At 42.9% G+C, this 16,115-nt stretch overlaps 1 protein-coding gene across 2 annotated transcripts; it reads right to left on the bottom strand.

Moving 5' to 3' along the window:
- Positions 1–80: 80 nt before the first annotated feature.
- BAAT (bile acid-CoA:amino acid N-acyltransferase) lies at positions 81–14,810 on the bottom strand. Of its 2 annotated transcripts, XM_036856368.1 has the most exons (5): positions 14,523–14,810; positions 13,764–13,921; positions 4,966–5,465; positions 4,527–4,729; positions 81–2,450 (listed from the first exon to the last, which is right to left on the bottom strand). In XM_036856368.1, exons 2-5 carry the CDS (start codon positions 13,784–13,786, stop codon positions 1,857–1,859), a joined length of 1,320 nt encoding a protein of 439 aa, XP_036712263.1. In that variant the 5' UTR covers positions 13,787–13,921; positions 14,523–14,810; the 3' UTR covers positions 81–1,856. The 2 variants fall into 2 exon arrangements, with proteins under 2 accessions (XP_036712263.1, XP_036712264.1); XM_036856369.1 differs by lacking the exon at positions 13,764–13,921 and having other exon boundaries at positions 14,523–14,808.
- Between the last annotated feature and the right edge of the window lie 1,305 nt (positions 14,811–16,115).

The following is a 16,115-nucleotide window of genomic DNA, read 5'->3' on the forward strand; positions in this document are numbered from 1 at the left end:
TATTTTAAAACAATTCCCAGATACTGCAACACTTCACTTCTAAATATGTCAGTATGCATCTCTGAAAAGTTACTTTTTTCCATAACCCCAATACCATTTTGATCCCTAACAAGATAACAATTTCATAGTATCATTTAATATCCAGTCATATTCAGATTTCTCTAATTATCCCCCAAATGTCTTTTTACAGTTACTTTGTTCAAACCAGGCCCACACATAGCATTTGGTTGATATGCCTCTTAAGTCCCTTTTAATTTTGAACAATCCCCCAGCTCACTCCAACGCAAAAAGGAAAGCAAAATCCCACAAAGTGAAAAATTCCAAATTTTTTCATGCAATTAACTTGTGAAAAGAGACAAGGTCAGTTGGTAATTAACTTGTGAAGAGACCAGGTCATAGAATGATGGACAATCTATGTTTGTCTCCTTGTAGTACCATTTAACTTGCTCACTAACTACCACATTAGTAAGAAGTTTGATCTAAGGGGTTGACTAGCTTCAAGTTGAACAGTGTTGTTAGAAATAGTTCTAAGTAGTGCTGGGCACTCCACATTACATCTTGTCATGAAACACAACATGTCAAATTGACCATTTTTAGAGATGCTAAGTTTGATCAGTGGGTTCAGGTGGAGACAATCTGACCCCTCCATTGCAAAGTGAGGTTGCTTATAACCAGCAAGTTATCTACAGGGTGATACTTTGTACTTTGGTAAAATTACTCTTGGGTTTAAGGGGGGGGGGGAGGGAGGAAGTAAATCAGAAACTATTTAGACATTAACAAAATGAGAACACTGCATATCAAAAAGCCAGGAAAACACGAATATGGCAGAAGGAATGAACTTATTTCAAAGAAGCATACACTGATGAATCAGGAAAAATTAGATTTGACCAATAAACAACCCAAAAGCTATTCTAAGAAAAGATTAATAAAATAGACAAATATTTAGCAAGTCAGACTGAAAGGAAAAGGAGAAACCATGCAAATAAACAACAGGGGATAGGTAAAACATTATAAGAGAAAAATGTGTTCCAGAAAATAGGGGTGAAATTCTGAGAAAATATAAATGACTAGGTTGGCTTCAAAAGAAATTTTAAAGCCCAAAATAGTCAATATGAGAAACTGATCTAGTAGAATTAGATGAATAAGCAAAATTAGTCCATTAATGAATGCAATTCACCACATTAATAGATTAAAGGAGAAAAGCATCATGAAAATGATAATAGCTAACTCTGATATAGAAATTACTATGTGCCCGGCTCTCTTCTAATCACTTTAAATATAGCTCATTTAATTTCACTAAGTGCTCCAAAGGCACTTGAGCATTTAGCCCCACTCCTGATTAAAATTATAAAAAAGAAATATATTTTAGGAATAAAAAGAAGTGTCACTATTCTAAAAAAGAATTAACGTATCTACTGGAAATCTCTAGCAAGAATTACCCTTGATGGTGGCATCAGAACTTTTCATATCAAATGTCAAATTCAACTCACAATGGTTTAAACAGAAATGATTTCACAAGTGACTTCAAAGTTCCAGGACGTTCATCTAGATTGGCAATACCTGGATCCAAGGTTTCCCTTACTGAGGTACAAAAGGTTATTCAATTTGCAAGGGTATCACAATTTTGAAATAGCAACGTACCCTGGTGCATATAAACCAAGATTCAATTTACAAAAATTCAAAGCACATACAATTTTGTTAGAAATATTTCAGATGCACCTGATTATTGGACTTTGTCCAATTTCCTTCCAGCTGGTTCAAGATGACTATGAATCTAGAGAAATCAGGAGTCCCCTCCCCCACCCACATCCCTGCCTTATCCAATTTTTTTTGTCTCCCCTCCCCTATCATCACCCTTAGAGTGTGCTTCTGCTCTGAACAAGGTGTTGCCTGAAGAATTTCTGGATCTCTCCCCAGGCGTGCTCCTGGGCTGCCGCGTGGCCAGCAGGGTCCCCCCCCCAGAGCAGGGGGCAGAAGAGGCCGCGGCTCCAGGACGCATAGCACAGGGGCCAATAGGGCGGCTCTAGGAGGTGGCCCGCCCCGGGGTAGAGTAGCAGCCTTCCGCTGCTTCGGCCGTGCCTCCGCAGCTGGTCCAGGGCTTGCTCAGCGTACTCTCTGCTATTGAAGCATTCGTCGTCCTCCCCTATAATGAAGAGGATCGGACCCTGGGCCTTTTCAATAGGAAGCACGCTGTGTTGATTGAGTTCATCTCGGGGGTTCCCCTTGTAGTGACGGAGGCACAACGCGCCCATGATGTTGAACTCCATGCGCTCCGGAAACGAGGGGATGGGTGTTATAAGCAGATCCCGGTACCGGAGCGGAAATTCAAAGATGGCATTGCACCCATTGATGCAGACGGTGGCTGCCACCTCCTTCAGGTAGCAGGCCATGGCCAGCCCGATCTCTGCACCTTTGCTCACAGAGATCACTCCAATTCCTGGCTTTTGGACCTGAAGGACAAAATAAAGGAAACCCATTACAGGACATTCTCTGAGAAGGAGCTGTCCTACAGGCCAGTACGCTAGCATGATGGGAAAAGTCTGAAAATGTGGGGTGGGAGTCCTGGCACTAAGGTTTACCAGCTTTGTGACTGAGAGAGAATACTACCTACTTACCCTCCCTAAGCCTTAATGTCTTATGGGGGTGATAATATTACCTACCTTGTAGGACAGTTATGAAGATTAAGTGAAAAAATAGAAATTAAAACTCTTCACCCAAAGCAGAGCTCTATAAAGGCAAAAAGGGTCTAATACACCAGCAACATTAGACATCACAAGAGCAGAGGCAGGTAAGATTTCTGAAGAATCAAATTCTTCTCTCCAGCTAGTAAAAGAGGTGTCCTGGTTTCTTTCAAATATGAGGTAAGTGTAATTCATATTTAAACAGCATTTTACAGCTACAAAGGATTTGCATATTCATTAATCCAAAGGCTAATCCTGGAAGGATTGGGAGTGTAAAGATGAACGACTTGGATTCTGTAAAAAATTGAATGTCAGTTCCCAGTCCACCAGGAAAAGCGGTAGGTCACAAGAGGGAGTCCTTAACTTTGTGGTGGGCCGAGGGAGCAGAGGGAAGGGAAGAAGGCTGAGGGATGAATGAGGAAAGGAGGGGCATTCTGGACAAACAATAGCAAATACATAGTGACCCTGTGTGTTTACTTGGCTCACAGTTGTATCCCCAGCACCTTTCTATCATCAGAATCACCTGAAAAAAAAAACTTTTAAAATTTGAGCTTTCTGAGATCCAGTTTTTCGAGAGCTACTTCAGTAGGTCTGAGTGGGCCCAAGAATCTGATACTATAAAATATCCCCAAGGAAATCCAGTGTGCATCCACATCTGGGAACCATCCACGTGAGGAGTGGATTGGGAAGTGAGGGAGAAGGGCCATAACTGGAGACGGGAAATTGATTAATGCACTATTGCAGCATCACAGCTGAGCAATGATGAGGGACTGAAACAGCGGCAGGGGGAGTGAAGAGGGTGTGATGTGTTGAGAAAGAACCTAAAACACTTTGGGATGGGCTGAGGGTGTGGGGAAAGGAAGAGGGAAGAAACCAGATGGGCACAGGTGACAAGGTGGATTTATTGAGCATTTACTGTATGCTTGGCCCTCCAACAAGAAAACGGGGATTCAGGAAGTGTAAGTCCCGCTCAAGGTTACAATGGTATCAAGGGGCAGAGGTGGGAATTGACCCTCTTCTGCTGAATCTAACTACAAATTGAATTTTGGCAATTGCCCTTTCTCCTCATACAATGTCACAAATAGTTAAATTCGAAATGAAAAAAACAAATTAACTTGAAAACATTTTACCTGGGATTTAATTCCTTCTAGGCAATCCTTTAAACAGAGCCAAATATGCGTAGGAAAATCACACGTATATTTGATTATGATGACGATAACACTGAAGATGAGGATACCGGTGATGCTCCAATAGGAAACATATCCCATCTCTTCTTGAGAAGAGTCAAGGCTCCAGGAGAGAACGATGTAAGCTGGGGAATCAGGATGACTTAATGGTTTGGAGCAAAGACATTGCCCCAAGGGCTCTGTCACTTACTGGCCGTGGAGTGTTGGCCTCTTACTTAACTGAGATGGGTATGCCTTCTCATATGAAAAATGAGGACCATGTCAAAAGTACTAACTTCGCACGGTAACTGTGAGCATTAAATGAGATAGTGCATATAAAGTATTTAGCATAGAGTCTAACAAATAGTCACTTAATATAAACATTAGGTGATATGATTGTTTTACCCTGTCAGGTTGAACTGTAAGAAATACCTGATATTTGAACATTTTGGAACTAGCAAATGAAGAGAATCATAATATACCCACCATTTATTGTCTTCTTTGTGCCAGTAAGCACTCAGCTGATCCTAATCAACCCAACAATCCTACAAGGCATGTATTATTATCCCCATTTTAACTCAACTGTGCTGTGCCCAAGTCTAAACAGACTGGTAATATAGGCAGAACGGACATTTGTGATTTTTTTTTTTGGCTATAATGTTGCCAGTATTTTAAATACCTTGGGATGAGCTAGTAGCAAGTTGGCAGCTTCCTCAAAATATTCCAGGTCCACCTCCTGCAACTGCTTGGGCAGGTCTGCGTAGGCAAAATATGCTAAAGCCAGCACTGCAAAGCCATGGGCAGCCAGAAGACTGGCCCGATATTCAACTAGACCGCCGATGCCCCCAAACAAATCAATGAGTCCTGGGAAAGGGCCTTTCCCTAAGAGCAAGAAAAAGAGAAGAGAATGAGATCAGAAAGAGCAACAAGAGGGTCAAGTAGGTAGCAGCAAAAGTACAGGCTGAGCAGACTGAATTCCACCTTCACACACACAACGAAACGGCTTGTTACTTTTAAAATATTCTGGGAAATACTAGTTCTCCAACAGTTTGATGCCCTTCGTTTTTGTTTTTATTTCCATGAACCATGTCTTCTAGATCATGAAAGATTAGTCTCACCTGGAGGGAGGAAAAGGGCTCCTCGCACACGACCTTCTCGGATCTGCACCCGCTGCACCTCAGGGCTGGAGAACCAACGCTGCACCACCTGGCTGGCCCTGGGCTGAACCTCCCCTGACTTTTGTAAATAAACGGAGTCATACAGATCCAGAGTGATCCAAAAGGGGCTGTTCATCACATCTTTCTTACTCAGCCTCTCAAAAGCCTTCTCAGGCTTCAGAGACCAGAAGAGGCCCATCGGGTGGACCCCCACGTAGTGGCCTCCCAAGGCAGGAGCCTGCTTCAGGTCCAGCTCACCAGCCTTGCTGGCCCTGTAGAAGGCTCTGGACTGGTACAGATTCCCCTTCTCATCCTTCACAGATGCCATGAGGGTTACCGTCTGCAGTGGGGGCAGGCCTGTCACTTGGATGTGCACGGGCTCATCCGCGAGGGCACTTGCCGGGGTGGCTGTCAGCTGGAGCATTGGCAACCGGCAAAGGGACCAAGTGGTATTTCCTGCCCTGCAGTGGGAGAGAAAGCTCTGAGTTGGAGACTTCAGTTCCAAGGAAGAGGCCCAGACAAGGCTTATATTAGGTCTGGCCAAGGCAGATTTCTGGATACTAGTGCAAAATACACAGAACATTTGGAGGAGGGGAAATAGGGTGTGCAGACAGGACTCGTTATTCTCATTTTACATATGGGAAACAGGTTAAGCGACATGCTCAAAGTCTTGTAAATAATTAATAGTAGAACCTGAAATTCAAGCTAGGTCTGACACTACAGCCTCCTGTCTTATCCATTACAGCCCTGTAGGAAATCTTAGTTTTGTGGATTTGAGTAAGTTGAGCTTCATATCTTCAGTTGAGATCATTCCCAGGTGACCTATTTCACTGGTGTTGTTAGGATCCGAGGGGGTAATGCATGATTAAGGGTTTATTGGAAGGATCAGTGCTGCTTTTCAACTCCCATACCTACATAAACGAGAAACTTGTTATGCTGTTGTTTCTTTCTTTCTTTTCTCTTTTTTTAGTTTCCAATCCCTCCCTGCCATTGTAAGATAGACTGCCAGCTCTTTTCAGAGTTCCCGTTATTTGTTCTTTTTAAGGGAAAATAAAACTCCATGATCTGCTTTTGCGGCTTTCCAACGGAGTGATAAATATAAAATATTGTTTGTAGCAAAGAGAATGAAATATACATTTGATCAGCTATTTCATACTCTCCTCATTTTATGAGCAAAATTTGAGGTATTCTCTCCCTCCTTCCTCCCTGTGTACATTCCTTCTTTCTTTACTTTCCCTCCTTTCTTCTATACCTCATTCCACAAAGGATTTGAACCTGTTTATAGATAAAGGAGGCATAAACAAATAAAAATAAAATAGGATCCGGGAAAATATGAACTAGCATCAGAGACACTGAATGAGTGACAGCCAAAGGAAAAAAGGCAATCTCTCAGTTGTGTTGTTCCAATTATTCTCATAGAAAGGGTTACCAGTTTCTCAAGGGAAAGGAAAAAGTGAGGCCTTTCCAATATTTTCCTAAAAGAAATTTCTCATATGAGACTTTGACATAGGTATGCATCATTTTTCCAACAATATCTTCACACAAATGGTAGTAATAGGTGTCCTCTCAGAAAGCTTGATCCTCCAAGGGGTCCTTGATTTTATTTTACAGAGGAATGCAAAGTGAAGGCTTTGGGGTTTAGATTTGTGAGCAGAAAAGATTCTGGAGAAAATAAACAGGCTCTGGCAGTGCAGGGGCAGAAGAGGGGTTTTAATGCCCAGTTCTTCACTGTTGAAAGGGGGTCTTTGGAGGAAAGAGAGGGTCAAGGAAAAATGCATTTTGTGCTTCTTTTAAGAAAGTGATTTTCTGCAAAGGACGCACTCCCTCCCACCTGACCCCCATCAACAACCAGCATTACTGACCATTTCAAAACTCACGGTCAATAGAATAATTTGGAATAAATAGAATGATTGTGAATGTTTTCCCTCAATACCAGCACAGTTCTTGGCAGAAGGAGGTGGCATCAATTCAAACTTCCTGGGTCTTTCATATGTATCAGGGAAATGGGACCTGTAATATGAATAAGAACACCCCACGTCCCATGTGACATTTCAGTGCTCCCTTGGTATTTTCTGATCTGGTCCTTCCTATAAGTCTCTGTATCTGCTGTTTCCTTCTTCCCAAAAAGAGATCATTAAGAAGGGGTACTTGCGTGCCCTATTCCACAAATTCTTCTTCCTTCTCAAAACTTCTATAAAATTTATTGGCTCAATACAGATTTTATTTTCAAGTTGAATTAATTTGCATTAATTAACATAACTACTCTCCTGCATTCCTGCGTACATCCCGCATCTGGTCTTATTCTTCCAGGTGGACTGCAAATTCTTCAAGGGCAGCAACTATGTGTTAAAACTTTAGGAATCCTATTGATACTCATATAGTAAATTATACAATGTACATGCTTCAGAGTTATGAAATTCATAACAGGGGCAGGAAAAAATAGCACCAAAAATGTAATTAAAATACTTTACTTATATAGTGCTTTTGTAATATAAAATATTAGAGTCTCTTCCCAAGTCATGGTCCCTCTTTATCTGAGAATCGCTCCCTAAAGCCCAGAGATGGACACTTAGCAGCTATGTTTATACCATGTGACCTCCACCCCGGGGGCCGTTGCTGACTGGATCAGGACTGGATACCTGATTCAACGTGTGCCAGGGATGTTCCCCCCTTGCCAATTTGGAATGGAGACCCAGAGGTCACCAGTCACTCTATCAAGGTAAGGACTAAAGGTGAAGCAAGAAGGCACCTAGGTAGCGGAATTTACTTGCATGACAAGCCCCTGAAGTCCTGAAATTTGGCACTCTAGGGGCCCTCTTGCCTCAGCCTAGTCCTAGCCTTGGATTCTTTTTACGTGGCTGTATCCATAAAATTCAGAAGCTGTATCCAGATAATCACAGAAAGACAGTCTTGGGGTAGAGTATGGGAGTTTGAGGAAAGAGAGAAAGATAACAGGGACAAAGAGAAATTAGATTGCTCCTATCCTGAGAAACCCCTGAAGAAAGAAAGGGTAGGTCATTTAGAAGGTCCGGGGTTATGTAAATAGGCGTCAGAGAAAAGAGAGATGCAAGAAGATAGGTTTCAGAAGACTTCAGTCTTTGAAAGGAATCTATCTTAGAGCTAGAATTTTATTTTGGGGTCTCAGCACTTAGCTGACTATGCTTACTGTTTTGTCTCCTAATTTTTCTGGAGCTCCTGTTAAATGTGTGAAGTTATTGATTCTGACTTGTCAGAAATTCCCCATAATGGTCATTGGTATCCTATGTCTAGATTTTTGCCATTTACACCAAGGTATATGCAAGGGGTTAGATTATAATGAAACTTCCTATAAGAAGCAGGCGTTCTCCTAAGAGCACGTGAAACAAAGAAAGAGAGAGAGATCACTTGATGAGCCAACAGTGTGTGCTTGTGAATGGTGTCTCAGGTTTCCTGACCAAAGACTAGGAAGCAGCCACGTGATCAGCAATCCCACAGTCACTGCCTTTGGAACATGGGCTAAACAAAGTCACTTTTCACAGGCTGACAAGATAAGGTGTACCTTCATGAAGATTTGGTAGGGATCCAAGGCAAAGTTTGACAGATTACCTCTTCAGAAATTGGTTGTAAGTCTATCAGACCTCAGACTTATTCAAGCCTCTGTGCCATCTGTTCTTGATATAACACCCCCTTATATATTCAAGATACAAGAAAAATCCAGGATTTAAATACATACACATGGGGACTTCCCTGATGGTCCATTGGTAAAGAATCCGCCTTCCAATGCAGGGGACACGGGTTCAATCCCTGGTTGGGGAACTAAGATCCCACATGCCACGGGGCAACTAAGCCCGCATGCTACAACTTCTGAGCCCAGGAGCCTCAACTAGAGAGCCCGCGTGCTGCAAACTACAGAGCCTATGAGCCACAGCTAGAGAAGAGAAAAACCCGCATACCACAATTAGGGAGAAGCCTGAGCGCCACAACAAAAGATCCCACCTGCTGCAACTGAGACCCAATGCAGCCCAAAATAAATAAATAAATAAATAATACCTACATACATACATACATACACATGTACACACACACGCACACACACACACACACACACACGAAAGAAGATTTGATACCTATACACCAGGGATTCTCAACTGGGGTTCTGAGGAACTCAGGTTCTGCAAAATGTCACTAGGGTTTCCACAAGAGCTCTTAATTGGAAAAAAGAGAAACAGTTTTTGAACTTCAAGTGTGATGTGATGCTAGAGCATGGTGGGCTGATGTGTGCCTCTCCTTCCTGAATTACCTCCTCCAAACTCCCCGTATGCTCCGTGGACTGAGTTAAAGGAGTGAACAAACTCTATTGGTGTAATATGGAAGGAAAGTTGCATTCCGAAGAATGAATTTTTACACACTGTAGTCAGCTGCACCCTGACACTTTGTTATTATTTGTAAACATTGTGAAGTGTGGATAGTGTAAGAAGAGAATTTTCATACGGAATTTTTTTAGGGAATTTTTCTCGTTTTGTTACTTATTATGCCACTCTTTTGTATTTCAGTAAGCATTCACATTTTACAAATATGTCTGATGGTCCAATGGAGTGATAAATTTGAAGGTAAATTTAAAATTGGAAGAAGGGAATTGAAGGACTAAGGACAAGACTCAGAAGATTAGTGATGGAGAACTGCCATTTTCTGAGTCATTTGACAAGAGGCCACACACTGAAAAAGTCTGTTTTTACAGTGAAGCTGCTTATCAGTGGAATTTACATCCGCTGGTAATACAAGTTGTCCTGTTCCACTGGGCATGGTCTTTAACAAACAACTAAAAAATGCAGCAATGGCTCCAGGAAAATGGAAAAGACAAATAAAATATCACAATTATTTGACAAGTAAAGGGGCTGGTAATTTTAAGTGGCCTTTGGAACTCAGCTCTCCCTTCATTTCCCTTTTTTCTGTAACAGCAAACAACTATTGAGCACTTACTAACGGCTAGTCACTGGGTAATATGAATCCACATAGTAAAGCCTTTTCACTTTTCAGGACCCTCTTATGACCATTATTTCTCTTGACCCTTGCAAAAAACCTGTGGGAATAAAAAATTATTATTATCCTTACATTGTAAATTAGGAAATTGAGCTCAGCTAGTCAAATGACTTACCCAAGCTTGCCTATGTTGTTAATCATGAAGCAAGAATTTTAACCAGTACCGTCTGACCCTACATATAAACCTTACTTATCTTCCCCAAATGAGGGTAGACATATGAAAGCTCATTCTTTTCCTAGCCTCCCTCTCTTGTTTTTCTTTCCTACTTCTTTTTTGACCTTAACTTCATCTTTCCCTTTCCCTAACTCTGAAGCTTTTAGTTAAATATATACCCTCGTGTACAGGGTGGCAGGACTAGTAATGGAATAGTAGGAGTAAACTTTAGTCCACAATCCCACATGTGCATGAGATGTAATTTTTTTTCTATTTTTCTAGATTCAGAGTAATTTCTATTTTGAGTCCTTGTTCCTCCAGATGGCAGAGATATGATCACAGAATTCAGGGCATCCTGCTTTTCCTGGGAGCTCAAGGAAGTTCCCTGTGACTGTGGCAGTGCTCAAAGACTTGGGGTTGGGAGACCCTGTTCATATGTTACTATGCATTCTTCTAAACCTGTTTTACAATGGATACCAGTGGTTCCAAATTCAGATACCTATAGGGGCCAGGCAGGTAATATAAATTTGTAGATAAAGGACAGAGATGAACAAAATGTAAGACTGCAGTGAACCTAAGACTACCTGCCCATCTAAGGCATTCAAATGTATTCTATTAAAAAAATGCACACACATAAAACTACCCAAAACAACAACCAACCAACCAAAGGAAAAAACAACCCAAGGTGTGGACCAAATGAAATACACCCATTTGTGACTTCTGAAATTCACATCATCTATTAGGCTTTTTGCAACATAAAAGCCAGGAAAAGATTTTTGTTTTTCTCTTTCTAGTGTGCCATCCTTTCCTGAAGCAATAAGTATCAACTGATCTCCCTCTGGAGGAAGAAGGAAAACAAGGTAAAATAAAAATACCAGAATGTGGGGATGGGAAGTGGGAGTGAGGCCTCAGCCATTAATATTTCCAGGGGTATATGGCCAGTTAACCCTGCCCTCAAACCTTCTCCTTGTCACCTCTCACCATGCTGAATCTTTATGATTTTTTCCTGCTTTCCCTGTATTCCATTTCTATTGTCTTACTCTAATTGGATCCCAACTAATCTACATACTGCTATAGGGATTAATATCTGTTAGTTGTTAAGGCTTATTGCCTGCCAGGGCCCGTCCCTCACAGATTTTCAAAATAAGTTGTAAGAAGACTTAAATGTTATCCTGTTCAACACTCAATTGTCATCATGATCAATGAGGCACCTACACTGTACAGGGACACCCAGCTGAAGAGGGCTGTCCCTCCTCTGGGCTCTCCCTCTACCATGTCACTCAGAGCACTTAATTCTTGAACCTAATATTAATGAGTCATGTATGCTGTGTGTACTCTCTCCTGTTACTCTGTAAATTTCTTGAAGGCAGGATCCTGTCTGATGTGTCTTTGTCACTTTCACTGCACAGGAGCCCTTCACATCCCATGTATTCACTAAATGATTGTGGATTTTCCTCTCCATTCCCATAAACTGTCATCCTTTTACCCAATTCTTTCTCTCTCTTTACAGTCCTTTTTTTTTTTTTTTTTTTTTTTAATTTTTTTTTTTTAATTTTTTATTTATTTTATTTATTTATTTATGGCTGTGTTGGGTCTTCGTTTCTGTGCGAGGGCTTTCTCTAGCTGCGGTGAGCGGGGGCCACTCTTCATCGCGGTGCGCGGGCCTCTTATTATCATGGCCTCTCTGGCTGCGGAGCACAGGCTCCAGACGCGCAGGCTCAGCAATTGTGGCTCACGGGCCCAGTCGCTCCGCGGCATGTGGGATCTTCCCAGACCAGGGCTCGAACCCGTGTCCTCTGCATTGGCAGGCAGATTCTCAACCACTGCGCCACCAGGGAAGCCCTTTACAGTCCTTTTTGCTCCCCAGTCTAATCTCGACAATGTTGTCAGACAGATCTTCATAAAACTCAAAAATAATTGAATTTCTCATCTGCTTTAAACTTCCAGTGGCAGCCAGATTCATTTGAGGATAAAGTCTAAATCTTTTGTCCTAGCGCTTAAGACTCTTTGCAGGGGAATGGCTCTACCATAGCACCCTGGAGACCTTCCATGTTTCCACAGGCAAAGCTTGAACCACCATATGACCTAAATCTGGGTGGAATGCCTTGCGATCCTCCCAGGAGCATGGCATGAGAAGCAGTCTTTACAAGAGGCTTCACAAGACGGTTTTCCCATCTGTCTCTCCCTATCTTGTGGGAGGCTACCATGAGGCAGCTTTCCCATCCACCTCCCTGGTTCCAGAGAGGCATGGGACTCTCCATCTCATACTTACACCCCTTTAGGGCAGAGCTGCAGGCTCTAGGACCACTGAGCTGCAGTCTAGGATCAGCTCCTCAGCCACTGAATATCTCACAACTCTGTTGAAGACGTCTGGTTCCTTTTGCTTCAGTGCCATCCTTTTGGTGGGTGAGACGAGGACCCAGAGAGCTGCACCCTTGGCATCTCTTGCCTTCACTGCCTATATAAGTAATAAACTGTCTGAGTCTAAAAGGGGCTCCTTATTTCTTTTCCAGCTGAACCTGTCAGTCTTGGACTTGGACTTCCCTTTGTGTTTGACACCCTTTATCATCTAATTCAATCAAAGCCTTTCACCACCACCCCCGGATCTATTTACTAGTCTAAGCAACCATCTCATTACAAACCTAGCATAGGATATTGTCAAAATCTGCTTCTTTATCTGTCTCTCCCTTTTCTGTTCTATCCAATATAGTACCCACTAGCCATGTACAGCTACTTAAATTTCAATTCACTTAAAAATGCATGAAATTGACATTTAAAATTTAGTTTCTCATTCATGCTAACCACATTTTAATTGCTCAGTAGCCACATGTTACTAGTGGCTACTATATTGGACCATGTAGCTATAGAATATTCCCATGACCACAGAATACCCTACCGGACAGCACTACTCTGGATTGTAAAGTATTCCTCACGGGCAAGAATTATACCTTGCTCAACACTCTACTTCTCAGTTCCTAGAATAGTGCCGGCACATAGTGATCGCTCAGTAAATGTTTGAGGAATTAAGTGAAAGAATAAATGATAGATGAAAAAGCAAAAAAAAAAAAAGTTGAGTGACATATCTCAGAGAGAGTGTGAAGATAGAACAGAAGCCCAGTTGAATATATATAGGCTACTTCTGAAGATGGAAAATTCCTCAAAATCCAATAGGATACAATTTCCAGGGTTCCTCACTTCTTTGCAGCAGAAGGCAGGACTGTCAATGAAACAGTTAATGTACACTGCAGACTGTCAATGAAACCAAAGATGGAAAGCAGCCAGAGGGCAAGAAACAAGAACTCAGCTGCTTCTCACAGGCATAGCCTCATGGTGGTTGCAGAGGGAGCCTTCAGCAAAATGGAAGCAACCTGATAGGGTCTGAAAGCTGATAGCCACATTGCTGAGCAGGTTTCAGACCCCCCAGAGTCCCAGGGGGAAGGACGGGGATCAAGCCTGCACCACTGGGAGACCTTGACCTGTTATTGGAAGGGCAGTCAAGAACTGGCGGGACATCAACACATCAGAAGGCAGGAAACAAAGAATAAAAGAGAGCGAAAGGTCCCATGGAAGTTAAAATTACCATTACCAATCAAGAAACAAAAATTCCATTTCCTTTAGGATCCTGTTGCTTTTCTTCCTTCATCACAGGACTTCCTCCTCACAATAAATCCCAGAGAAAAATTCTTTGAGTCAGGAAACATCTCTCCAGGGACTTCCCTGGTGGCGCAGTGGTTAAGAATCCGCCTGCCAATGCAGGGGACACGGATTTGAGCCCTGGTCTGGGAAGATCCCACATGCCGCGGAGCAACTAAGCCCATGCGCCACAACTACTGAGACTGCGCTCTAGAGCCCGTGAGCCACAACTACTGAGCCCACGCACCTAGAGCCCATGCTCCACAACAAGAGAAGCCACCGCAATGAGAAGCCTGCGCACGGCAACGAAGAGTAGCCCCCGCTCACCGCAACTAGAGAAAGCCCACGCGCAGCAACGGAGACCAACGCAGCCAAAAATAAATAAATTAATTAATTAATTAAATGTATATATAAAAAAAAAAATCTCTCCATTAGTCACATTAGGCTGGACCCTGACTTTTGGAGCCAAGTGTGCATTTCACCTCCAAAATAGTCTCTAAACAATCTTCTGGTTAGGTTTATGCATCTGACATAAATCAGTGTTTGAACAATAAACTACCTGGGATAGTAATTTCTGGTTCTTCAGAGAACTGTGCTACCCACTGAGGTGAGCGAAACACACACAGAAAGACAAAAGTAGCCTTCCCCGGTTCCCTGCTGCCGAAATCAGAAAGCAGACCTTTTCTACTTGGCCATGACAGCCCTGACTCACCCTGAATTCGGCTGCAGGAAGCAGTCTGGAGCGGGATGGCTTACTGAGCCGGCTAGAAGCAATGGACACTTGCCTATTGCTTGCTAATTTAGATCGTTCAAAATACCCCAGCCTACTGTTCAAAGTTGAAGTTGTCTCCATAGAAACCATCAGCTGCTCCTTTTTCTTTTTTTTTTTTTAAGTTCCCAGGGACAGGGCTACGAGCACGTGCTGCCACAGGGTCTGGGCAGAGGCTCAGTTTAGCTGGTGTGCCTTTCAATCCAGGTGTTTCATAAAGGAGTCTTTTATTTCATCACATCGGTCTGGTTTCTACACCTCTTCCCTGGACTCCTCCTCTCAACTCCTGGCTCTCTTCTCCTTTGCTTCAATTCCTTCTCTATCTCCTCCTCTAAGTCAGTGGTCTCTTAGGCAGCTGCCTTTTCGGTGGTTTCTAAGATGAGTCCCAAATATCCATCTTCAGAGTGGTGTGAGTTTCAGACTCACCTGACAAGTCTGTTAAATAAAGATTCCCAGGCCCCTCACCTGGAGATTCTGACTTGATAGGTTTGGGGTAAGTTTCTGGGATCTGTGCTTTTAACAGCAGATCCTAAAGCATAGCCCAGTTTGCAAACCACTCTTCCAAGGGACAGCAAAAGCCCTCCCCATGCAAAAATGCCTCCTCAGGACCAGAACCCCTGAAATCTGTCCCATTGTTAATCCCATCAGTCAATGTCCATTGTCAAAATATACAAGTGATCCAAGCTACAAATTGCAGACTGTGCGTCCAGGTTGTGAACTCCTAGAGGGAAGGTACCATGTCTTTTAATTTTTGCATCTCTTGCAGCCAGTGAGCTGTAGCTGGCCTCTGGAATCAGAGAGACTTAAATTGGAACCCTGATTCCTTTACATCTGTCATTGTGACTGACCTCAGGCAAATTACTTACCTCTCCTTGCGCTTCAGCTTTCTAACTTGTGAAATGGGAATGGTACAATAAAATGTATTAAAAGTGAACTATAAGCCTTAAGGAGAAGGGGCCAATATTGGAAGTCATGGGCAGAGTGGAATGTCTGGGAGGAGAGGTACCTCGGCAGGCTGGCAAGGCTCCCAGCTTAGTGACTAACTCTCAGGACTTGATCCAAGGATGGGAGGTGGGCTGGGGAGGAACGCAGCGGAAATAGTGTTGTTTTTCTAAGACTCTCCGAGAAGCACAGGAAAGGGTGCTCCAGTACCCAGGTAATAAAGTGAGATGCATGCTAAACTGGCACAGAGTCAGACCTTCTTCACTCTGCTGCCTAGAACAGAAGACACCAGGGACCTGGTACTCCATGGACCCTGAAAGGATGTAGCAAATCAAGAGTGGGGACATTGGTGGGAGCACTGGGCAGTAAGGTGCTAACCACGTACAAGGGAGGCATTAGCAGTTGTCAGTAGCAGGTGTGAACCATGCGGAAAAGACTGAAGTCCTCTGAGGAGGAAGGAATCTACCTCCAGCCTGCCTTCGGACCCAAGACTGTAACATCAACTCTTCCCTGGGTCTCCAGTCTGCTGGCCCACTCTGCAGATGTCCAGTCCCCACAATCGCCATGAGTCAAATCCTTAAAATATCTGTCCCT

The sequence above is a fragment of the Balaenoptera musculus genome, chromosome 6, assembly GCF_009873245.2.
Source record: "Balaenoptera musculus isolate JJ_BM4_2016_0621 chromosome 6, mBalMus1.pri.v3, whole genome shotgun sequence".
NCBI classification, from domain to species: domain Eukaryota; kingdom Metazoa; phylum Chordata; class Mammalia; order Artiodactyla; family Balaenopteridae; genus Balaenoptera; species Balaenoptera musculus.

Coding starts and splice junctions, on each gene's coding strand:
- BAAT (XM_036856368.1), bottom strand. CDS start 13,786: ATGGAATTTTTGTTTCTTGATTG. Junction 5,466..13,763: donor GAATTTTTGTTTCTTGATTG/GTAATGGTAATT, acceptor CTCCCACTGCAG/GGCAGGAAATACCACTTGGT. Junction 2,451..4,526: donor TGCTACTAGCTCATCCCAAG/GTATTTAAAATA, acceptor TTTGTCCTTCAG/GTCCAAAAGCCAGGAATTGG.